Source organism: Diplotaxodon limnothrissa, linkage group LG18 (assembly GCF_057381915.1).
Source record: "Diplotaxodon limnothrissa isolate DT_005_m linkage group LG18, D_limnothrissa_male_GT1.1, whole genome shotgun sequence".
NCBI classification, from domain to species: domain Eukaryota; kingdom Metazoa; phylum Chordata; class Actinopteri; order Cichliformes; family Cichlidae; genus Diplotaxodon; species Diplotaxodon limnothrissa.
This window is the reverse complement of record NC_140613.1, coordinates 19,451,592-19,477,319: the sequence shown is the minus strand read 5'-3', so window position 1 is coordinate 19,477,319 and position 25,728 is coordinate 19,451,592. Positions and strand designations below refer to the sequence as shown.

Here is a 25,728-nt window from a genome sequence, read left to right as displayed (position 1 = left end):
GACACAGAAAAATACTAACATTTCATGCTCTTGCAGAACTAAATTAGTAACACTCTATAACCACCATCAAAAAAGTCTTTGTGTTATGAGGATGTGCAGTTATGACGCTTTTTATTTTATCCTCTTATTGCTCTTCTTCCAAAGCTTCCTGCCACAGAATGTTGCCTTTTTTATGATTTTAATGCTGTTTTGGGAATTAAGAAATATTGCTGCTAATATTTTTTTATTATTGTTGTTTTAAGTGTTATACATTAGTCTTGTTATGATCCTTGCTCATCTGTGAAAGATACATAACAACTAGCCACCAGAAATGCCAAAAGAATGCTTTTTAGCTTACTTTAAAAAAGTAAAGCTGTTATGGAACGGCTGTGTGCAGGCAGGAAAAGGACCCAAAGTGCAGACTCCGGAGACAAATGTGAACTTAAACAGCTTTAATGCTGAACTCAAAAGGGTAACAAGGCTGGTGAATGGACAGGTGAACAAGGTCCCGACTGGCGTGTGAAAGGAGAGGAGGTCCATAGCAGCGTAGAGGCAGGTGGAGAGTGTGTGTCTTGCTGAAGCAGCGATGGGGAAGATTTAGTGAGTGAGAGAGCAAGCTCACCAGCACTGACTTGCTCTCTCCAACTTAGTGTCCTTAGCAAACTGAGTAAGCTGAGGGTTATGCCTAATGATGGCATCTACTGTACTTAGCCCGACTGCCATAGTCCGTAAATCCTGTGACTGGGCAATGCGGTTGAGCAGACTCACCATCCGCATTATCTCGGCGTTGAACTCCGAGGAAAAAGAGTCTGTGGGGTCCATGTTCTGGTCGCGATCTTCTGTTATGTGAAGGTTGTGTGCAGGCAGGAAAAGGACACAAAGTGCAGACTCCAGAGACAAACGTGAACTCAAAAGGGTAACAAAACTGAGACTACAAAACACACTTACACAGACCGAACACACAGCAAGATAAGGGTAGATCACAACATAGACACAGAGAAACACAGGGCTTAAATACACAGAGGGAGCAATCAGGGAATGGGTAACAGGAGGGAAACACAGCTGGGGCAAATCAGGCCTAACGAAACAGGGGAAGCAAAACCAGATACATTAACATCAGACATGGGTCGTGTCCAAATTCCTGAGGCCGCATTTGTAGACCTATTACGTCACAGCGACGCGCCGAAGGCTGTCCAAATTCGTAGACTCCTCCGAATGTAGCCAACAAATGCGTCCTCCTTTTCCCCGAATTTTAAGGATGGGTCGGGTGTGTCCTTCGTGGCCTACCATATCCCAGAATTCATAGCGCGGCCCAGCCAAACTCCAGTTTCCAACAATGGCGGCCGCTACTAAGTTTTAAAATTACTCATACTAATCTTTCTGGGTCACAAAATAAACTTTTAACATTTTTTCAGGCGAGGAAGTAGCTGTGTAAACATCAAATATCTGCTCGGTTTATCAAGATATCGCATATTTGCAAAAGTGCTTCGACATTTTCGGAGGTGTCTGCTACCCACCAGCTCGATAGCTAGCCGGGAGCTCAAGGGTTACTGATGCGGCCGAGAACGGCACAACTCCCGGCACATCATTTTCAGATCACCGCGGACTTTCGCTGCTCGGGTTAAACGTAATATATAAGTCACTTAGACAACCTAAAAATGTTATTGTTGGGCTTTTTTCAGTGTTTTGTTTGTTTGTGAGTAAATCGGTTTGGCTGAGATTAAAGTTATTAGATAAGATTAGATAAAATAAAACTTTATTAATCCCCTGGGTGGGTTCCTCCTTGGTTTTTACACAGCTGACTAAACGTCAAACAGAAAACTGATTAAACAGAAGTATGAGACAGTCGAGAATTTACGCCAGTGTCCTGTTATATTTTAGATAGCAAGGAGCAGACGGCTGAGTTTATTAAACTCCACCGAGACAGCGGTGACGCTAATCAGAAGGCTAGACCGTCCAATTTCACGGCCGTTTACTTCCGGCCTACCCGACCTTCTGAGGACCCGGCCCACGTAGACCGCGAAGGCCGGGTCCTCAGGAGGATGCAGCCCATGAATTTGGACACGACCATGGACCTTCAAAATAAAGCAGGAAACAACACAGACTGAACTAAAGACACAGACTCACACGCAGGGACTGCAACAGAGGAAACCGAGACGTAAACCATAAGACAGAACACAGACAAAGAAACCAAAGACTAGAAATGATAACTAATATAATAAACTCAAACATGGGTCAACGACCCAGGCGTCCTAACAAAAGCATCATAAAAAAATGTTTGTGGTTTGACAATTCTCTTGTTTTTGCTACACCTTGTGACAGAAATGTTACCTGTCAGTTCAATCAAGCGTACTAACAGAGAATCTCACGTACTGTAATGTCAGCTGCAACAAAATATGTCTGTCTTCACATAATCTCATAATGATTTCTCACCGTGTGCTTGAAACTCATATTTGCACTTGTTTTAAAAACATGAGGAAAAAATGCAAACCACAAGCCATGACTAATCCTGCTTACCAGACCCTATCCTAATTGAAAAATAACTGCGATGTTAAAGCCAAGATTTTCCACTGTCATGAACAAAACACAAAGTAAGGTTATTGCTGTTGTTGTTTTCAGGCATTGTTTTTGAATTGTCTCCATTATTAAGCTCAGGTTGAAGATGAGGAGTTTCCATGTCCAATTAGGCAGACTAGACTAGTACTTTTATATTTCTTACCTTCAGAAAGCTTTCATTTACATCTTTCATATTACATGTCAACGTACACACACAGGGCGAATGAGAATTGACATACACCCTGATGCATTTTTATCCCATGCAGGCTAACTCATTTGAGGACCAGAGGTGCGTGGGTTCTTCTAAAGACAGTTCAGAGTTTTTCTTTTTTCCCAAAGAAATAATACAGAACAGGAGCAAAGACATGCATCGCATTAAAGAAACCATAAAATGAAATTAATCCTGCTGGGAAAAGTTCTTTTACATCTGCTGTTAGTGTGGCGTATATTTCCCAGCATGGGAAAAATTCACAGTGTACAAAAATGCAAAATTTAAACGGTCACACCGTCAACTTTTATAGTGACATGCATGAAATAGTTTCTCTTTGTCCTATGAAGCTATGCAAATCTCATCACCTCCCGCACAGCATGCCCCCACAACAAAGCGTATGGATAGACTTTAAAGTTCCATTTGCAGGCTTTTTTGTAACATTTATGCATCCAAAAGATGGAGGTCTTTCTTGTTTTGATATTAAATAGATTTGTGAATTAAAAATGAGAAGAAGTTGATTGTTACGTTTTAGTATTAAAGTCCGTTCAGATACTTTTGTCTGACTCTTTCTTTACAAAATCCTTGAAAGCAATTGCTAACAAACAGAAAATGACTCAGAAGAAGTTGCAATTTTTGTAATAAGTACAGAGGAAAGCAACGAAAACTGTTTCCATCGTTAGGAAGCAGTTATGCCATTTATGATGCACTGAATTTACCAAAATCAGTCACTTGTTAAGGGGTTTGTCAGCAGAAACACAACAGTAATGCTTCATGACATTTACAGCTAAATTTTTGGCAAGTGAATCTTTGCATGCATGCCCCTGATTGTGACATTTGTTGTGTTCCTACAAACACAATTTAAGAGAAGGAACATTTCATGCAGTGCTAAATGACCAAAGGTAAAAAGACCTGATAATAATGGTGTTACAGTATTGCCTACTGTAATACATGGTTCAGTGTGTAACCTCTAGTTGATTTCTCTGACTCGTCACAGTTTTCACAATAAATACTACGTTACCATGTATGTTGCTTATTATAACATATTTAAATTTAACATTACATTTGAGCTTTTGTTATACTTTATTCTGCTCCATAAAATGTCCAATAGTTTGATAACAACAATGGTTATTTTAAAATAAACCCATTGTCTCTATATGAGGTCATACTTTTGGTTCAAAGATAATGCATAGTTTCAAATTCAAATTCAAATTCAAATTCAAATTCAAATTCAAATTTTTATTTGTCACGTACACAGTCATACACAGTACGATATGTAGTGAAATGCTTGGACAACTGCTCGTGACCTAAAGAAAACAAAAAAGGAAAAGGCTATGAATAAGAAAGGAAATAAATATGAAAAATTAAAAAGGGTAAATTTAACTAGGAAGGAATAAAATAGTTTTTATACTTATCGAGTCCAAACAATCTCAAATAGCTAAGAGAACTTTAAATAAATACATCGCAAACAAGATCTCCAGTCTCAGGAGGTTAAAATTAGAATGGCATTAGGGAAAATGTGTTTTTCTTCCATGCTAATGAGAAGCTAGATACCACTCGCATATCAATTTGATACTACAGCCACAAGCTATAGGGCTTAGTACAACAAATACTGCAGATGCAGGAGAAATACTCTAAATTTAGCGGAGGAAATACCAAATAAATGGATTATCTCCCAGAAAGAAAACAAATATGTATATGTTCTCTCTGGGATGTCTATGGCCATACGAGACACAAGAGGCAGTTTTTAAAAGAGGTATTTTTTGTCATTGGGGATATCAGATCAGACTCTTTTTTTTCTTCCATACAAATCTTATTCTCATGATTTTACTCTGCACTCTGACGAAATTAATTAAAAAAAACCCTGATTCATATCTACATATGCCTTTTTCTAATAACAAGGACCGAAGAGCTTTGTACGAGTTGAAAGGAATCTTTCAGCTTGATAAAAAGAAAGTCAAGACAACTTAATTAATCACTGTTGGCTTTACTCTGGAGGCATAGTGTAATTGAAAGTGTCCTAGATTCACAGTTGTCTGCTAATGCAAGTTTGAAAGAGGGCTAGAAAGCCCTGTTATAGAACCAAATCTAAGGCTCAGCAACACATACTGATGTTCCAAGGTTACGTCTTAACTTCTGGAAGAAAGGTAAATTCTCTGTAATGACTACGCCATTATTGAGCATATGGTGAGCCATTCATCTCTGTCCATTATCCAGGGAGGAGTTTGCCACTAACGGCACCAGAGATACCGCTGCTGAAGGACAGATGTTATCTTTCAGTAGCTATGCTGTCTTTAAGTGACAATAATACTATCATTGGTCTTTTTAGTTATTTGGAAAATATTGCTATTTATATATATGCTATTTAAAAAAACAAAACAAAAGAAAAAATCTGACCCATTCATCAACAGCAAACCCACAGTGAATTTTTATAGAGTTAAATACTTATATACTTATGACCTTATATATTTATATGGGAGACTGAATTTACATCATTATTTAAAGGAGACTATTTGTTATTTCTAAGTCATTATTCTTTCTCAAGAGTTGCCCAGAATTCCAGTTTTTGAGGAAACATTTTACATTCGTGATGACATACATGGTGCAACAAGTGCTGCTTAAATAGACAAACCTGCTCAGATTGAGCACCTAATTGTGCAGTTGTACCATGTTAACATATCTATAGATCTGTATAGATCTGTGGATCTTCAGGGAGGAGGTGGATGATGAAACCGAACGAGGGAGTGAATATTTGGTGTGGGATATTCAGTCTGATCCAAATCGAATTCTGGGGTCCTCGTGTGTGAATATGTAAAATAAAAAGTAGAAAGCAAAGGTGAAAACATGTGATCACAGGTCTCTGTGCCCCAAAGACATCTGACACCTTACTTATGTCAGCTTAAAGCTGTCATCCGTGACACACGGGGTCTTCAGTAACAGTTGCAGTGTTAACGGGTGATGTGTTTTCTGCCCTCGCTTGTATGGATGCACTTAGCTTTTGCATTTTATTCTGTGCTAACAGGAAACATCTTGAAACACAGTACTTTTTCATTGCATGTTTTAAAGTGATGACAGTCTGAGGAGGCAGGTTTTTGAAGCTTGTGGTTTTTTCTGTCGGCTTGAAAGAGTTAGCGTTGCTATGTGTCTTCACAGTATGCTTAGCGGTGGCCCGTTTCACAGAAATAAATTGAAAAGGAAAATAACGTGAGAAATATTTCAGAGAGAAGAATATGTAAGTTTTAAATCACATCAAGACTTTGGGGTTTCTAATTGCCAGTCATCCAACCAACAGCAAAGTGATTATTATCACTCAAGAACTCATCCCCAAGACAATATTTTTTCCAGGAAATATCCCTGTCTTTCCTTTTCTTTTCATTTAATGTTACACAATCTGTATGCCACTGCTATATCCATGCCATTTTAAATATCCCCCCCCACACAATTTTGACACTTAAGTTGTTTTCTTCTTCTAACCTAAACCCACTCAGAGTTTTTCTTGGCTTCAGTTTTGCCCCTTTTGACCCAACCTCTACTCAGTTATTGTGTCTTAAATGCTACCATCTCTGCTATAGAGATTAAATTTAACTCCCGCTGCTGGCTCTCTGCTAGCGTAACTAAACTCACACAGGGAGGAAAAAATAAAGGAACGAGAGTGTTGAGACGAATGAGAACTATGAGTGATAAGAGCCACGAGGTAAACAGAAGTAAATGCAACTCATTATCTCCTTCTCTTGTCCCCCATTTTTGTTTTAATCACTTGAGCGGATGGGGGAGAGCAGACACTCCCCAACTAACTGCCCATTGGCCTACAGGCATTTAGAGGAGATTTTAACAGTTGTAGAGGGAGGGAGAGAGCGCTGGCAGTGCAGAGATCCTTGACTCGTTGGCCCTGGCCTGTCAGCAGGTGGTAGAGAGAGAGTTGCTGAGTGACACTCGGTCCGTCAGAGAAAAGTCAGAAAGAAGAAAGGTAGAAAGGAGAGAAAGTTAACAAAGCTCCCCCCAAGGGTAAGACATATTCATATTCTTTTCATTTTTAAGTGCCATTTCTAACTTAGATACGTTAACTATATGCTCCTTTTCTTTTTTGGAGGATTCAAATATTGCTTCACTCTTGCTTAGGATATTTTTATTTGTGCATTTCTTTTTGTCTGTTCTACCTTCCTTTAGCCTTTCCCTTATTTTTAGAACCCTGTTTACCTCTTTTTTACTCAGAAGGTTTGAGGGGCAATAATGAGACATGACAGCAAATGAGCTAAAGTGAGACCCAGAATTTATCAAGTGTCCCAGGACTGAAGCTGTTCTTGCGTTAGTCTGGGCTTGCTTTGCAGGACTTGGTTTAAGAGAAGGTTTTGTAAAACTTGGTAAGCGATACAGACTGATTTATGATGATATTTGACACGATCAACAACTTCCTGTGAGCATTTCATGCTTAATTTGCATAATCAAAGCATACTTAGTGTATTTCATTGAAATATGAAGAACATGCGTTCAGGTAAACATTTATAAATTAAAAAAAATAAATAGACAGATCGTCGTAACGTAGTATAAATGTGATCAGTGTGATTATTTTCCCATCAGAGTAACTGTGACAGCCTCAGTTTTTCTAACGGTGTATTAAAAATATTAATTTCATATCATGAATATGATTGTTGTCATGACAATCCCGTGCTGTTTGACAATGAAGCTGCCATCATAGATTTTCCTCTATGATAATAACAAAAATTATTAGTATTCAATTATGTGCTGAGGTGAGAAATGTTCTCGCAGGACTGTTGATCCAGTAGATTTACCTTTAATGCTACTGTACTGGCACCGCGAATTCACAGAAGCCCTCGCAAAATGAGCTACAGATGTGGGCCTTGAGCCATGCAAAATGATAGAGAGAGAGAGAGACCCACAACCCTGAGTGGGTGGCTTATAAAATGTGTTCACATTGCATAATGTTACTGCTTTCATGGAAACATCAGTCATTTTATTTACTCAAACCGCCTGAAAATGACCTTACTGCAAAGCTACTGAAAACACTTTTATTTTTAGAAAAGCTAATCTATGTCAGGTATTTAGCTGCTTTATTATTGCCTTTTCACTGGGTTCTTCTGTCAGCCCACTGAGGGGAATTAAGTCTCTGCGGTTCTGATGAAGCGAGGTCCTTATCGAGGTCTCCTTGTGGTCTATGTATCAGTAGGAGACAGACAGAATCGTGAAGATATGAGCTCTGCTCTCAGACGATAATTGCTTTCAGCTTTGTTTTATTCATTTTCGTTTCCATGTTCTGTCTGCGAGTTGCCATGTGTGAAAGGAAGAGAAGAAGGGAGAGGAACGTCTAGAAGTTTGCAACCACATGAGGCACGACCTTACCTCTTCTCATCCTCCGGCTTGTCGGTTTGTTCCATAGAGATTAGTCAAAAGTTGAAATCCGGTGAAACAGTCAGCCTTTTGTCTGATATTTAATGGCTCTCTAGAGAGGATAGGGCAAATGTGCAAAGACTGACCGGGTCTTATTCTACTTCACGTTTCTCTCTCGGAGTCTGTATTCCCGATACAAGCTTTCCTCTGCAGCTGTTTGTTTTTCTTTTTATGTGCAGTTGCCTTTTCTCCTCTTTCTCTGTATTCTTGTGGCCGATTGTTTAACACGGTGAGGTTTCAAAGGCTTTGACAGAGAAACACACAAATGCACAATCATCCCTCACAGCTTGTCAAGCAGCCTTTAGTGAAAGGTGTCTGCCAGTCCAGACAGTCTTGTCTCAGGTCGAATACATTTCTCTTGTTACCGTTGGAGGGCTCCTCCACTGCTTCTGGAGGCCATAAATACCAAGTTTCATAAACAGGACACAGATGGGCAGAGTGAACAAATATTATATCAGCAAACACTACTAACACAGCGTTGCTTTCAAAGGAAAGTCATTGTCAGGAAGGACCGTGTTTACGAACACTCTGAATTAGGTTTGTGTTGGCTTGAAAGCCATAATGAAATGCCGAATGACCCATGTGGAAAGCCCATCGGTTTCCCTGCTTTATCCTGCAGTCTAGAGTCATTACTGGCAGTCAGCTGAATTATGTTTCCAAATCAACTGGACGCCAAAGCCAGAAAGCTCACTTTTACAATAATCGAAAATATATCATGGTTTATGTCATGGCAGATATTGAATTCTACACCTTTATTTAGATCCCATCTGTTTCATTCATTGATATTTAATCTTGCCTGTCAGTTTACTTTTAATCACCCCCTCTTCCACTTGTCCATTAGTGGAGTGAATGATTGGTACCTAATAAATCATAACGGCGTATTTGTTCTATACTGTCCTTCACATTTATACATTCATATGCCAATTATCCATCATCCATCTTCTATTTCTCTCACAGACTGTAAATTAAGATGGGATTAGTCACTCTGATGTCAACCAGCAGTACTGAAACATCTACATTAGTGTTTTGGCTTCCTCATTGTTGCCTTTTGGAGCCAAAAGTAACCATATTTGGATGACAGGGAGTTGTTATGTGACTTTAATAAGGTAGGTGAGTTAATAAAATACTTGAATTTCAAACAGCAAAACTGGAACCCACAGTCTGCACTACAAAGCGTACAAAAAATTTCCTATGCTACAAAATGGACAGCAGTTCGGTAAGTTGAATTAGGAAGGTGAGGCCTCGCGGACAGTACCTTTCAATCAAAACACATCACTAGCTTTATGGAAAGTCCAACAGGATGAGTTGCAAAGAAAAAAAAGGTAAAATTAGCTATAGATAACATTTTGTAACAGGCTTTAAACCTGCCTGTGTTTCAGAGCTGAAAGTGCATCAATGTGCACGCTTACAAAGAAGGTCTGGAAAATGAAAAATATGAAAACACTGAACAAACTAATGTTTTCACTTATAATTACAGTACCATCTGGAAATTCCAGTCTTTTTAAAATAGACTAGCTCCTGATATTTTAGGTTTTTTGTGGTCCAACTGTTCAGATTTGCTCAAACCAGCATGAAAGTTGAATCAAAATAGCAATATTTTCATTTATGACACTGAGAATTTGATGTTAAACGGACTATACATGTTTTATGGTGCAATACTGTGAAACCCTAGATTACAAATTATATAACTTTCAAAACTTGACACAATTACTCTTCGCAGTGTGATTTGTTTTATTAGTGTGTGCTCAAATACGAGACTTACACAGAACTGCTTTAACTTTTTAAATACATAATTCAACTAACCAGTCCTCAGACCTTTTTTGAAGCAGCTATCTCAAATTACAGATCGAAATTTAACATTACAATCAGAAAGACCTGTGAAAATTTCAGGGTTCTATCTTTAATACTTTTTGAGTGATTCATGTTCAAACATGACCTCAGATGTCAATGAAAAAAAAAGAAAAGAAAAGAAAAAGAAAGAAGGTGGGTAGATGAGACTTAGGACAAAAATAAATACAAATACTACAAAAACAGTGTAACATATGAAACTAAAATTTCACAGCAAGCAATATACTGCATGTGTCCAAACTTTCAGCAGTAACATTTTTTGTGCAAAATGGTCAAGCAGTGTTGGAACCAACACTTTTCAAAGAACTGCAGTTTTGTCACACTGTAGCACTGGCTCAGTTTTGTTTGTTTTTTTTAGCCCAACTGGTGTCCATCCATCCATCCATCCATCCATCCATTCAAATGTAACTGCCCCACTTCCCTCTTTATCCCATTTCCTTTCTCCATTAATTCCTCCATCTGTCTGTCTTTCCAACATGAGGACAGTCTCAGCAGTCAGACACGACCCTGTGCTATGCTTGGAAAGTCACACTGCAATCTCCTCCAAGAGAAATAAGAAAAGGCCTTGAAAAAGGCAAGCATCAAATAAAACCTTGACAGGGAGCTATAAACATGCTTGTTAAGCATCTCTGTGAGCCCGTGCTCAGTGCTATTACACACCATACTATACCATCTGTAATGTGGCTAACTGCTAGAGTGTCAGTGATTCCAACACACAACTCTCCATCACTTCTTCTCTTACCTATTCACTCTCCCTCACCCACTGATCCATCTGATTCTCGATCCTGTTTTCCGCTCTCCATACCCCTCACTTTATTTCCATTTTCCTGTCTTAAGGCCTTAATCTCAGTTTTACAAGCCTAAGATTTGGCCATTGACAAAAGACCTTCTAAGGTCTAGTTTTTCACCACAGCATAGGGTAAAAGACACAGCATGTCTGTGATGTCATAGCTTGGATTGTTTGCACAGGCACCGGTCTCTGACCTCAAGCCTTTGACCAGCAGTAGTTAAATACACAGCTAAAATAACCAAGCTGGATATACTGAGTTTGAACTGGTCATGATAATTACACGTGCATTTGCCTCCCTAAAAAAAGCACTGGGAATTCTGAATCACAAACCTACTTGAGTTGTGTGCATTCATTTGAGCTAGAACTCATATTCCAGCACTTAACTCAAAATAAAATGTGTTGACTCGATGAAGAGAAGCTTTCCACTTTAGAGTTTGAAAATATGTCACGTATAACAGCATGTAACTCAACTGTAACTCAAAATGTCAGATATTGTCATATTCTCAGTTTCCTAGGATCCCTGCTTAGATTATATGTTAATCTGATAATGGTGTCATCGTGGTATTGGCAGGTTTTTAGTTCTGCTTGTTGACAACTTAATATTCTGGCCAATGCTCTCTCTCAATGTCTAATGGGATTTTAAGTATTCGTTTCTCTGTCTGCACATTATTTTTTAACTTTTCCAGCTGTTTTAGTCTTTGATGCTCAAAGAGAAAATGTTTTGATAGATTTCCAAGTCATTCATTGTTTCCACTTCAAAATTTCACATTTTGAGCAAACACAGGAATAAATCTCAAAATAAGAGAGCTGTTTTTGCCCAGTTCTTAGAGTTTATAATTTATAGTAAAGTTGAGCTAAAACACTGAAATAAAACTGAATAATAGTTATTTTTGTATATCGTGACATGCCGGAAAAGCCTGAGAAATATTTGCTGGTTTTATTTGTGCAGTAGTATATTTGGTCCTGTATTGGACCCAGTGGAGCCACTCAGTTTACATGAATAGTATAGGCCTATGAGACTGAAGCCATGTATACACTCTGAAAGCTGCTGTTTCAGCTCCTCCCCCTTTAAGCAAACCTGATTGGCTGCCCCTCATAAGCAGAGGGTGGGGTTGCTGTGCTCACAACCAGAGCTGTATGTCTGACCATAGTAAGGAAATTTTGGTTCATATGGATTATTTGCACATACGCTGACCTCAGTAATTAAAACTTTATTTTGCATTTATCAAGCATGACACCGTTTCTCCTTCTTTCTTCTTCACTTGATTAGAGGTTTTGTGTTTCCATAGACCACATGAGCTCAGCACAGTTAGCTCATGTGTTCCTTCAAGCCACCTTTTAAACTTTTGTACCATAAGGTTTAATTCAAACCAAAGTCCGGCAAAAGGGCTATTGAAGCTTAAGCAGGATTTCTATTTTGAAAGCATGTAATTTAGCTTCCCGGGGAAGCCGCTGCAAGGTTTTAAGTTCACATGACATCACTGTCATTAGACACAATGACATCATCACCGAGGACAAGCTTCTGCATTCGCTGAAGCTTTGAAATGCCTGACTGAGCACAATTTATGGTTTGCGATCTCTGCCAAAGTGATGACTATTCACTTTCTACTGCCACACTGTGGAATGAGAGCTCCATTACGACACACACAGGGTGACACAATGGCTCAGGTTTCTTGTGATTAAATATACAGTAGTCTGCCCCAGTGAATCTAATGTAACTTATGTATTTCTGTCCTCAGCTCTGTATAAGACACTGTTGAAGGTACAAATCTGTGCCTTTGTCAGCCACGAGACACAGGTTCAGTCAGGCGCAACAACAGACGCCTACAGTTTCAGGGGTTTGTTACACACAGTTATTGCCAAAGATACAGTCTGTACAAAATGTATAGTCCAGCACTAAAAAACAGATGGGATATTTCATCTCCATATGCTTTTGCTCATGCCAATGTGAGAGTCCTCGAAGTAAATTTGATGTACCTCACACTGAGCTGTGAGGTGTTTAACGTTATTGTCTTTGATTTCAAACACAGACTAGCAGGCAACTGTCTGGAGGGTCCAAGACTCCTAGGCCCCCCAGTATGAGATATAATTTCTGTTTGACTAACCACACACGCACGAATTCTGCTTTAAAAACTGGTTTTAAGAGATTTGGTGTTTAAGTTGGATTTTTCTCTTATGTTCTAAAATAATGTTCTGTTCAAAAAAGTACATCCTTTTTCAATTACAAGGTTTTACATGTCAGTTCATTATAAAATCAAGCCAAAATACAGAAGCAGCATATGAAAAATTAAGTCCACACTTTCTGCTTAACAATATGAACTCAGAACACAATCCGTCCACCTATAAGCTGTTGAATCATGGGGTATGCTTAATTTTTCACTTATAGCTCATGCATTTTGGCTTAAATAAATAACTACAACAAAAACAACAACACAGCTTGATTTTAAAACCTACTCAGAATGAGCTTATTTTTTTTATGTGCTGATATGTAAAACTACAATTCCCTTTTCTGTGACTGTATGAACAAGACAAAGCTGATACCATTGGAGTTTTGTTTTTTTTATAATAATGGATTGGATTTATATAGCGCTTTTCAAGGCACCCAAAGCACTTTACGATACCACTATTCATTCACTCTCACACACTGGTAGAGGCAAGCTACAGTTGTAGCCACAGACTGGGGCAGACTGACAGAAGCGAGGCTGCCATATCGCGCCATTGGCCCCTCTGGCCAACACCAGTAGGCAAGTAGGGTAAAGTGTCTTGCCCAAGGACACAACGACCAGGACAGAGAGCCCAGGGATCGAACCGGCGACCTTCCGGTTACAGATGCGATTCCCAACCCCCTGAGCCACGGTCGCCCGTATGCTTGAAGATATGTAAGATGCAGCACTGTTGTTAAAGGGAAGATGATTATGAGGTAGTATTTTTTTCCAAGCTTAGCTAATAAGTTCTACCACATTTTGTACTCTTTTCATAAGAAGACTTTTTTGTACACGTATAATTCAGAAGGGAGTACCCCCACACACATGAAGCAAAACTGTCTGCCATGTTTCCATGGGCTTCCTCACACTCCTGGGATCTTCAGACCATAGAACACACACGTCGAGTCCATATCCAGTCATTGTTAGACTATGTGCAACCTCTGCTAACAGAGTCCATGTCAGTTCTTTAAGACACTTCATGACATTTTCCAAATCTTGCCGGGCCAAAGGCAACAAATTCTAATGGTAAAAAGATATATTCAGAGGGAGTTTTGAAACTGAAGATCTAGTAACAATTTTACAGCTGGTCCTTATCCAGTGATTGTGTATAGGGAAAATGGTTATGGGGTAACTGTGTGTCACAAGATGAACGAAGTAGGTGGAGTAACAAAGTATGACAGCTTAACCAAACTTGCCAGCAACAAACTCTCAGACTGAAAGTGAACAAGTTCCCGAATGTTGATTTTATTTTTGCATGTCAGAGCTGTTTTATATGTTGAAACATAAAAAATAAGTGACCTCAGTTGCACAAATACACTGTTAGAAAAAACAAATCCTAAAAAAACGGTAATATTCCGGCTGCTGGGCGCCAAAATACTACCGTAAAATAACAGAAAATAACTTTCTCATGAAAATACAGTTATTTTCAGTAATGAAAATACAGTTTGTTGTGTGTGCTAATTTTACATGGGATTCTGCCTTTTCCAAGTGCTGGTCAATGAATGTGGCAATATGAATCATAATACGTAAATGTACAGAAATATACAGTTAACAGTTGGTTTAAATAATAATGGATTGCCCTGGGACAGACTGACAGAGGCAAGGCTGCCATATCGCACCATCACCAGTAGGTGAAGAGTCTTGACCACGGACACAATACCAAGAGTGTCGAAGCTGGGGCTCGAACCGGCAACCTTCTGATCACAAGGCGAACTGCCAACTCTTGAGCCACGATGGCCCTAAATGGCAATGATAATAACACTTATGTGATGTAACACAAGCTTATAGGAATCATGTTATATACTTTTCCATAGCATTACATTTGAATTCAACAGTTCAATCTTTCAAATAACGGACAGATATTTGTGAGATCATGATTTGTGAATGTATTTTAACAATCTAAATATGCATATGTACAGACAGATACATTTAATAATCATGACAATTATGTTTTATTACATTACAGTGATTTAACATTAATTTACATTTGAAATGTCTATCACAGTCTATTTACGTAACTTTAGAAGAACAGAACAAAACTGTAAAATGCACAGTAAAATACTTTTATATTAGGATTTTTTCCTACAGTGCTGCCATACCCGCGACCTTGTGGTTGTTAGTTCACATTCATTGGCCGATGCTTAGCGTCATGTTATTATGTGTCCCAACATCCAATGGCATGTCACATTGTTTTCATGGCCACACCCCAGGTGCAGAGGCCTATTTCTGTTCAGGAATGTGGTGAATACTTTGAGATTTATATTAATTGCAATTCCTACCTCTACATTTATTATTTAAAATATATAATTAGCACAGCATGGCCGTGCAATGTTTTATATGTTTTTTTTTTAGTTTTTATTCCTATTAATTATATTTTCACTTGTTACCTCTGAATTATTGAATCAGATCTAGATGACATGAAATTTTTAGCAAAATTATAATTCAAATACTCATTTAATTATTGATAATTCTCATTAATTTTCGATCATTTTATATATTTTTCCATAGTATTACATTTAATAATAATAATGGATTGGATTTATATAGCGCTTTTCAAGGCACCCAAAGCGCTTTACATTTGAATTTAACAGATCATTCTCTCACATAACAGACAAATATTTGTGAAATTATGATACATTTCTGAATGTATTTTTACAATCTAAATATGCATGTGTACTAAAAAATATATTTAAAAAACAAGTAAATTGTGTTTTACTATATTTACAGTGATGTTATGTTATTTTACCTTTGACATGTAAAATCACAGTCTACTTATGTAAATTTAATGATATTCTAGAAAGACAGTACAAAACTGTAAAATATACAGTAAGATACTTTGACATTACTATTTTTTGGAACAGTGTACCACTAGCAATGACTGCTAGACCCCTGTGGAGGGCCCTGTGCCTGCTGGCCCTACTCTGCACATGGTCACGCACAAGTTCTGCTGACACCCAGCCAGACCCCTCAGCTGCAGAGCAGGAAGTCACCTTGAGCCACATCTATAAAATTGACATCCCGGGGAGCACCAGCTGCAACCTACAACACATATCAACACAGGATGAAACAGGTCATAAGAAAGATATAACTGAGAGATTAAGAGTGAAGAGCAACAGATAGGTGTAGCAGCATGAACTTAACAAAGATATCCATTTTGCAGGTCTGCAGATGGAGACCACAAAAAATGGAAACAATGACATTATCTTCAGACACAACATCAAGCTGCAGTCACCCAGATGTGACTGCGAGGAGTCGGAAAGCTTTAAGTCTTTGCTTTACAGAGTCAATGGACTCGAAGAAGAAGTCAACTACCTTAAGACCCAGTGTGCACAGGGATGCTGTGGTGCTGCAGGTAGGCCATGACATGACATGATAGACTAGGCTGCTGGGGACTTTCCATGATGAACTGAACGTTTCTTCTTCACTCACTTCTTTTCACTCCCGCTGTGTTGGCGTATCTCTTTATCAAGGCGTGGACAAAAGCTGTAGTGGCCATGGTACCTACCAACACGACACCTGCAGCTGCCTCTGTAACGTAGGATGGGAAGGCCCCGACTGTTCTGAATCCTCCTGCCCAGATGAGTGCAACGACAATGGCAGATGCGTAGATGGCCGGTGCGTCTGCCATGAGGGCTACACCGGAGAAGACTGCAGTGAGCTGACATGTCCAGACAACTGCAATGACAATGGCCAATGCGTGGATGGCCAGTGCGTGTGCGATGAGGGCTACACCGGAGAAGACTGCAGCGAACTGACCTGTCCAAACAACTGCAATGACAAGGGCCAGTGTGTAGACGGGAAATGTGTGTGCTTCTCACACTTCGCTGGTGAGGATTGCAGCAACCAGAAGTGTCCCAATGACTGCACAGATAATGGCCAGTGTGTGAACGGCAAGTGCATCTGTGATGACGGCTTTTACGGGGAGGACTGTTCGTTAGGTAAGCTTAACATGATTTCTGTTGATGCTTTGCAAACTTTAACACAAGGGCGTCAAACTTAAGGCCCGGTGGCCCGAATCGGCCTGGCAGCGACTCCAATCTGGCCCAGTGGACGGCTTGAAAATGTGAAGAAGGACATAGGAAGACATTTACTGAAATTTAATAAAAACCTTTTCAGTAATCTGACACATTTATCATATAGCTTCACTCATCCAGCCTACTAAAGATCAAAGTAACTAAAAGACATAGCTTGGGGAGTTTTGCAGAAAAATCACAGTTAAAAAAAAAGAAGAAGTGAACTTTGTGTGCATCGAGGTGTGGATATTAACTTTATGTGACCCAAACTTGCATTTTTCACTTGAGACTGAAAAGTCACATTTCTACAGTCACCTCTATGGCACTAACATTAACCTGAGAATTTTAAGTGCTATGTCACGAAGCTCGGATGCTACAAGCAGCTCAGGGACCGTTAAAAAATATAACACTTGGCCCTAATGACCTGTTCACCTTCATATAAATTTCCATATGCATCCTTTTAGTAGCATTTTCATGCCCAGACTGAATGATTCTCAAGAGCCAAAGCAGTGCAGTCTGGGCTTTAATCATCTATCTCCTACCATCTGTGTGATTCATGTACAAGTGTCCAGGGTCATACATCAACTGAATGGCAATTACCTTACAAGTAATATCAAGTCATATTCATATAGGTGCAGCTACAGGGCAGAAAAAGCTTTTCAACCAGCCTGTTTTAGTATTTGCTGTTACATCTTGCCATCAGCCGCTTAAGATCCCTGCTCAACAGCTGCACCTTGCTCTGCTAAAAAAAACGAAAGAAGATATTTTTACTAAAATTAAACTAGTCATTGGAGCCCAGCTGTTATCTTCACAGCTTTCTTCACAGCCCCTATAGCCTCCTCCACTGGCTCTGTACTTTTTGGTACAGTAATGACCTGCAGCAGAGTCCCTGATGGTGCTTGAACTTTAAGAGCTGCCTCAAAAGCCAGTAAACCCCTACAGTTAACTATTAGCCAGCTCAGTGATGCTGAAGGGTTTCTGACCAAACCTACTATGGAATTCAAAACATATCTCCCGACAGTTATTTCAGAGATATCAGCCGACGGGGCGCTTTCAGTGGGCTGACCTGATGACCACTGCATTTTTGGCCTCCAGACAACCTATAACATCAGGTCACATAATACCACAGAAATATAAGAATACCCATCAGTCTTTCAGGGCTTCATCTGGCTTTTACCCTGCAGAAGAATCTCACCTTTCCTGATAAATGCACTGCTCGCCAAATCACTGTTACTGTGCTGCCCGAGGAGCAGAGTACAAAATTGCATTTTACAGCAATTTAAGGCCAGGAAAGCAGAAACGTGAGCAGCAGCTGCCAGGCATGAGCACTGAATTCCCACTGTGACAGTCAATTCTGCAGAGATATTGAACATTTGGCTGCAAGTGAATGGCACTTTTATTTTTTCATAGCATTGATCTCTTACATTTGAAATAGTATTCTATTTATACGCTAACATCTGTCTATGGTTGTCTTGGCATGTTTTTCCTCTGTATTTAATCAAGAGCACAAAGCATGTGTTTTAAAGCCCTTTTTTTTTAAAGTCAACTGGATCCATCAAATGCAGCTCCGTGAACCATAAATGTTTCAGACTTCACAGTAGCAGGTCAGAAATGTCAAACCGTAGATGACGATTCCATTTCTTCAAGCTGTGTTTCATACCACAGAGGTAGAGAACAGATCTGTAGCTTCGTGTTTAGGTGCTGTTGAATGGAGTCCAACATCAACAGTGCCACCGTGTCAGAAGAAAAGTCAGGCAAGAAGGGAAAGTGGGAGGTAAGAAAAAAAAAACCCTGTGTTGATTTTAGGTGTTAGCGGTAATAAGAAGGCTGAGAGGAAGAGCACAAAAGCAAAACAGTTGGCGCTTTCTTTGTTTTATGTGGCTATTTGCCATTTCAACACCTGGCTGATGGATGCCAATCTGTTTTTTGGACGCTGATGGGAACAATACTCTTGAAGTATGGGTTTAGATACAGTTTCTGTCCTTTCCAGTGAGGCACACTTTAATGTTTTCTTTTGTGTTCTTAACCATCAAAGGCAGAAGCCTCATGGCTTAGAAATCAGCAGCCCTTGCACAGTAGGAATAGTTTTCTTAGCCTCAGTTTATGTCAATCCAGAAGATTTAGTAAAAATGCAACCAAATTTAATGAAGTAATCTGAATATAATACAGGTGAGATTATTAAAGCTTTCTCAACATAATGCAGATGGTCTGTATTTAGCTTATTATCCTTTATTTTTTCGCGGCCTCTAAAATGTTTCCTTTTATTATAAAGCACATTTAGAAAAGTTGACTTTAAACCATATTTAGCCATTTTTTCCTTACCAGTTCTCTTTTAATGAGCTGGATCAGGATTTCCTCTAAAATATCAAGCTACAGACAGGAAAGATGATAGCACATAAAAAATCAAATTTCTCAAAGAAGTCCAGACGTGTTGTTTCAGTAAAATTTTCTTCCTCTGATAGCATTTTGCTGATTTTCAAGCCGAAAAGGCAGAAAATCACCATTATTTTCTGCTTTTCCAATCTTATTATGCAAATGTATTCACACCAGCTGTTCTGAAATAATATTTAAGGGCAAAGATGGTTGATAGTCATGCCTGGATTAGCAACAGGAGAATTTTAACTGTTCTTTGATGGAAAAAGACTGCTGCATTTGAAGAAAAACATCGAGCTTCCTGACTTTACCTTGTGGAACAGCATCTAAATCTTATGTGAATTCCTTGCTTGCCAAAGCTATAGTGGACCACATAACCACTCATTTCACATTTCTCATTTTCCCTTGTAATAAGCTTTTACTTGCACGCCATGTTTTGCTTTTTCTTTTTCTTTTTAAAAAAATCTATACAGTCTGCCATTTTATTTCCCTCTATCATACCCACAAAAGCTCACCTTGCCTTTAAAAAGCCTCACTCCCCAACACGGCTGACATGTCGTCTTCTGTGTTTTGGCTGCGGTTTTGGTTTGTTTTTACTCTTAGCTCCCCCACCATGTTTTTCCAGAATGGCCAGAGAAGCACTTTAAAGGAGTCTTTCTTTCCATTTAGAGTAAAAAAACAAAACAAAACACCTATTTTGCCGTGTTCATGATTTGTTGGTTCTTTGACAATCAACTGAAAAAAAAAAAGATTTAAGCCTTTTGGTAGATTGAATAAGTGTAGGTGTTATGCAGCACAGTGAAGGTGTTTGTGGGGACTGATAATAGGCTTTATTAGCAAATTCAACATAATGCAAGGCACAAAGAACTGAAATCCAAAGACGAATGTGAGAAACACAAGACAACCAGGAAACACAGGTTGTTAAAATAGATGTCCTGACAGAGCTCACGGCAGGGAAAGCAAAGACAGGAAGTAAAAGCACAAAAAACACACAGGGAAAAACAAAATAAATCAACATTTGGAAACCACAGAGCTGTACTACAGTACAAGGCAAGACTAATAAGATAGCAATTTATGTCAAACTTAAAGTTTTAAAACTTTAAGAAAACCCAGTTTCACAGAGAAAGTTGATAAAAGATCACAATGATATGTGTTATCTCTGTCTAGGGCTTGGGGTTTTGTTGACCCAGCTAACTCGAAGAAAACCTATCTATGTTTAATTTCCTTCATAGTACACCCCCCTCAGGGCCTTGTAGTACGAAGTGAGTTTAGCATATCCAGGTTATGCTTTCATTATCTGTATTCACTTATCCTAACAGTCAGGTGGTGAAGCCCTTGTAGGCTGGGGTCGATTATCCTGACCCTAGCGGTCAAGCTATCAAGCTGTTTATCAACCAGGAGTTTATCAATCTAGTTGGCAAATTCATATGAACGTTGTTGTGTTGGCAGCATCTGTCAAATCAAAAAAATATAGCTAAGTGTACGGCAGCAGAGCAACTGCAAAGGAAGCTGAAACCATATTATAGGAACAATATGAAAAGGGCTTAAAGCAGCACAGCTGCTGTAGACAATGCAGTGTTCAGTAATTTAATATTAAACATGTCGTATGAATGTGTGTGTGGTTTGGTTGGTGAGAAGAAAAAAACTTTAAACCCTGCCACTATCCAAGCTCTGAGGTCTGGGGGATCTTTTACAGGACAGGCAGTGATTTAACACCAGTTAACCCAAGGTTAACCCTGAAGTTACATGGATAAGATGAAATCCTGCTTCATAGTGGAGGCCTTAGGAGGACAACAACAGCTACAAATAGACAAGACAGAGGAAGAGAAGACAGGGAAGCGAGCAAAAAAGAAAAATTAAAATGCAAGCCTGAACAACAAAATCAGAAAAAGAACTTGTGGACATGATAGCGGACTTGTTGATAAAAATAACTGTTAAATTCTGTTAATTCCTGACTTCTGTGTATGTCTCTTTGTTCTCTCAGTCTTGGCACCTCAGGGTCTGCAGGTGGTCCAAGTGACTGACGTCTCTCTCCTGGTTGAGTGGGAGTCCGTTCAAGGGGCCGAGTATTATGTGTTGACATATTATCCGAAAAATGACGAGGGTGCACAGGAGCAGGTAGGTTTTTCTACTTTGATCATTTCTGTGTCAAATACAGGTTGTAGCAAAAAAAAAAGTATATTACCTATTTCATCTTACAAACTTATTCTCATCAACTGCATATTAGATTTCGGTCGCCAACACAGAGAACTCCTACCTCATCACAGGACTGACTCCTGGGGTTACCTACATTGTCCAAGTACATGCGGTGGTTAAGGGCATCCAAAGTGAAGCTGACGAGATTGAAGCCACCACAGGTGAGCACAGATGGCTCTGATCAGGACAGAAAAAACAAATACAGAGCTTTAAAATTAGTATTTTTCAGACTAACAGACATTAGTGCTGTAGCAGAACTGGGCGGTGTGCAGCATGTTTCCTTTAAATGAGCTGCTGGTTTAAAGTGAAAGCAGATGTTACCTATTAAAGACTACCGTGGCTTTGAGGGCAGGTGTGGCCTGCAGGTCTTAGGGATTAAGTTAGATTTTCTCGGGATAAAATAGTTGCATTTGAAGTCAAACGTAATTGTGTATGTGATTTGGCATTAAAAGACCATAAATGCTATTCTGGTAGAGTCCAGGAATGAAAATATGGACCTGGCATGGATTGATAACCTGCCTCACTTTCTCTGTTACTTTTGTAGAATGAGCACGATTGTTCCTGTATTCGTCTTTGTCTTTCACAGAAATTCTATGGTAAAAAAGCAATGAACAGACTGAAGACTTTAATTACTAAGTGTTTCATTAAAGGCTGGCTTGTTAGCCTTTAATTCTCAAGGAAATGGCTCCATGAACTTGCTCACAGATGTGGCGGGACACAGATGTGTAGAGAAAGAGATTACTTGACAGGATTGATGGGAGACGTGCAGAAAGTGGGAGTGTGGTTAGATTGGTTTACCATGGAAAACCTCACAGAGCATAGCTTTCACATATGGGCATAAGAAGCCACGCCATCATCTGGCTTATTGTTGTGTGAGGCAGACTGGTACATACTTTTTGTTTTAACTTCAAACAATGATCTACTTCAAAAGAGGGTTTGGATGGATGTTTTTAAGTTTTCTTTTGGGAAGCACAACAGCTGGCATGAAAAGAAGCTTTTCATTTGGTAACACTTGCTTTGTTTGATGGAACTCACTTTTTCCTCATGAAATTGCAGAAGCATATCTCTAATTAACGTCTGAATTATTCAGAATATTCTGAGAGATGGGAGGATGCAGTGGCATACAAAGTTCTGAATGATCAGGCTTCATCATATCTTAAAGACCTCATAGTATCATTTCATTCCAACAGAGCATATCTCTCTAAGACTGCGGGCTCATTTTTGGTTATTTGATTATCTAAAAGTAGAATGGGAGGCAGAGACTCCAGCTATCAGGCCCATCTTCTGTGGAACCAACTCCCAGTTTGGGTTCACGATACAGACACGCTCTCTACTTTTCACATCAGACTTCAATCTTCATCCCTCATTTATGCTGCTATAGACTCAGACTGTGAGGAACCATTCATGATGCACTGATATCTTCTCTATGCCCTTCTTTTTACTACTCATACCAGGATACCAGGATTGCATGTCCTTAACTTCGATCCTCTTTTTAGTGGTTTTTCCCCTTATTCTGATTTGTTTTGTTTTGTTTTGTTTTGTGTTTTTTGGTTTTTTGGTTGGGTTTTTTTTGTGGTTTGTGCTCCTCCTTTTCTGTCATCTCGTTCCCATCACCTCCAAATCTATAGCAGCTGATTCCCCATCCTGGGGAACATGGGGATCTGATCATTGAGGTTGAAGCATTTTGACATGGCGGCTGCTTTGAGCTGTTACTGTTGTTTTAAAGTAATTACATACAGGTAGAAGTGAAAATGCTCATGTGACATGTAAAGTTTAAAAATAAAAGTAAGTCACAATGTACACTGTGTAAAGTGTAGGCGGCACTAAAGCATTACTATGATGTTTGATTCTTGAGGTGTAGTAGATGTCACAGCTTTACAAATAGCTGTAAAATGTTAGTCTACAGAACTGCTCAAGGATCGTTCTCGACTATTGAACCCCACATGACTGTGTTTAATTTGTGTGTCCTGCTGGGTGATATGTTAAACTAGTTTATCCTGACTTTATTATGTGAATGCTGTGACTTTAAATGTGGGAAAGCACAGAGTACGCAAAGGTTACTTTAGAAAACATCAATAAACCTTTATATGCACTTTTCTAAGATGACGCTGGCGATGTCAAAAAAGAAAAAGAAAAAAGAAATGCACCCATGAGTGATTTTAATATTTGTTTCATGCCAAATACAAATATTTGTCTATTATTTGGTTATAATATCTTGCAGATGGCCAGAGGCGGAATTCTTGCTTGGCTCTCTTTCCTAGAAATGTCACATTTCAGTGTGCTGGGAGATCATTGTCTAGCTCGGGGACATGTGGAAGCAGAGCAAGGCAGATGCTTCTGTTTGCAAAAGCTTTAAGGCAGACTTCTAAGTTTGAGCTTCATGTCTGTACACTCAGTTCCACCTAACCTTGTATCACCTTTCCCAGATGTCTCAACTATTGATGGTATCCGAGTTCTTGGCCAGACAGAGGTCTCTATTGAGGTGGACTGGCAGAACCCTCAAGCTGAGATGGATTACTTCAGGCTTACACACACTGACCCAGAAGGGCAAGAGGAGGAGCTGAAGGTACAGAGGAGCCAAGAGGCGCGCACCAAACACACTATTGTGGGTGAGTCTTACAAGTTTGTGAACAATGTACAAAAGTATTTCTCGAACTGTTGTGCTATTAGAGTAAGCTATGGGTTCTAAGCTAATCAATAAGAAGTAAATAGTCCCGTAACCTTGTTTCTTGAATCTTGAATTGGACGCTTTTGGACATAAATCTTGAAATAGTCATCCAATTTGATTTAAAATAATCTTCTGGTTTTACTTTGCAATTTATATTGTAAAAGTGCTACAAAAACTTACATATACAGACACAGTTACTTTAAATATTCAGTTCAAATTAAGCTTTAGGGTAAAAATATTAATAATGTTGGAATATAAAACATGGAACATGACATCATCTCATAAACACACAGTATACAGCAATGGTAAAAAGAAGGTATGCTCTCTGTCTGTTCAAACGTTTTACATATCACAAAACAATAAACAATTATTTATTTATTATCAGATCTTAATTAGGTAAATATATAACTGAGATGAACAGCAACACATGACATATTAAACATCATTATTTAATTCACAAAAACCAAAATGATTCAAAAGCCAAAGTGCAGAAAAACTAAGTTCAGGCTGACTGTTTCAGCCAAGCTTTAACTGTTGAACACACGGCCTCACATTTCTTGATTTCTGTGGTATACAGAGGAATTCCTGGTCAAATCAATGACTTCAAGGTGCCCAGATCCCATGATTCAAAAACAAGTCAAATAATCAATCCATGCTATGACTGGTTTTCACCAAACATGGCTCTAGGCATCATGTAAAAACATCTCGACTTCGTCTGATCTGTCCAAAGGACATTGCTCCAGAGGTCTTGTTGTTTGTTCAGATGTAACTTTGCAAACATGAGCTACGCTGCCATGTTTTTTTTTTTAGAAAGAAAACTTTTTCTTCTGCCAAGCCTCCAAAACAAGCCATGCTTGTTCAGTCTTTTTCTAATTGTACTGTCATGAACTTCAAATTTAACATGTTAACTGAGGCCCGTTTGTCTGAGAGCCAGCTCTTGGGTTTGTTGCATTGTACGGTCTGGCCTTGGGAGGGGAATTTGCTGGATGTCCACTCCTGAGAAGATTGGCAGCTGTCTTCAATGTTTTCTGCTGAATCATCTTTTTCACATGATGCACTTGGATTTATTTGGAAAGGACCTTCTCAGGCTGAATGTTTCCCCTACTTGGCATTGTATAAATTAAATACACTACTTCTGCGATTTGGCTTAAATTTTTGTTAAAATAAATAATGACAAATAAATAACTAATGACATGGGTTTATGTCTCATATTTTCTAGTTCATTTGGAGTTGTATATGACCTGGTAAGGAGCAGAATTTCTTTCATATAATTTTCTGATATGTAAAACTGATAGAGGGTGAATGTTCTTTTACCAGGAAAGTGGGTATAATATACATTTCATGTAGTCTAATAGAAAAGGGATCCCATAATTTAAGGATTTGATTGAGAAAAGTCAGAAAAGTAATTTCTACTTCTACTCAAGATTTTCCTCAAAGTTTGTAAATCCCTTGTTTTGGAGCATTATATCAGAGACTGATGGACATTT

The 25,728-nt window shown here is 38.9% G+C and overlaps 1 protein-coding gene across 2 annotated transcripts in view; it reads left to right on the top strand.

The window, feature by feature from the left end:
• The first annotated feature begins 6,637 nt into the window (after positions 1–6,637).
• The window catches only part of tnn (tenascin N), a 46,594-nt gene continuing 27,503 nt past the window's right edge, over positions 6,638–25,728 (top strand). For both annotated transcript variants that reach the window (XM_085376990.1, XM_085376989.1), the window contains exons 1-7: positions 6,638–6,748; positions 15,853–16,061; positions 16,152–16,343; positions 16,462–16,929; positions 21,362–21,495; positions 21,605–21,734; positions 24,000–24,182. In XM_085376990.1, the coding sequence (XP_085233116.1) occupies positions 15,866–16,061; positions 16,152–16,343; positions 16,462–16,929; positions 21,362–21,495; positions 21,605–21,734; positions 24,000–24,182 (1,303 nt within the window). In that variant the 5' untranslated portion in view covers positions 6,638–6,748; positions 15,853–15,865. The remainder of the gene's footprint in view (positions 6,749–15,852; positions 16,062–16,151; positions 16,344–16,461; positions 16,930–21,361; positions 21,496–21,604; positions 21,735–23,999; positions 24,183–25,728) is intronic.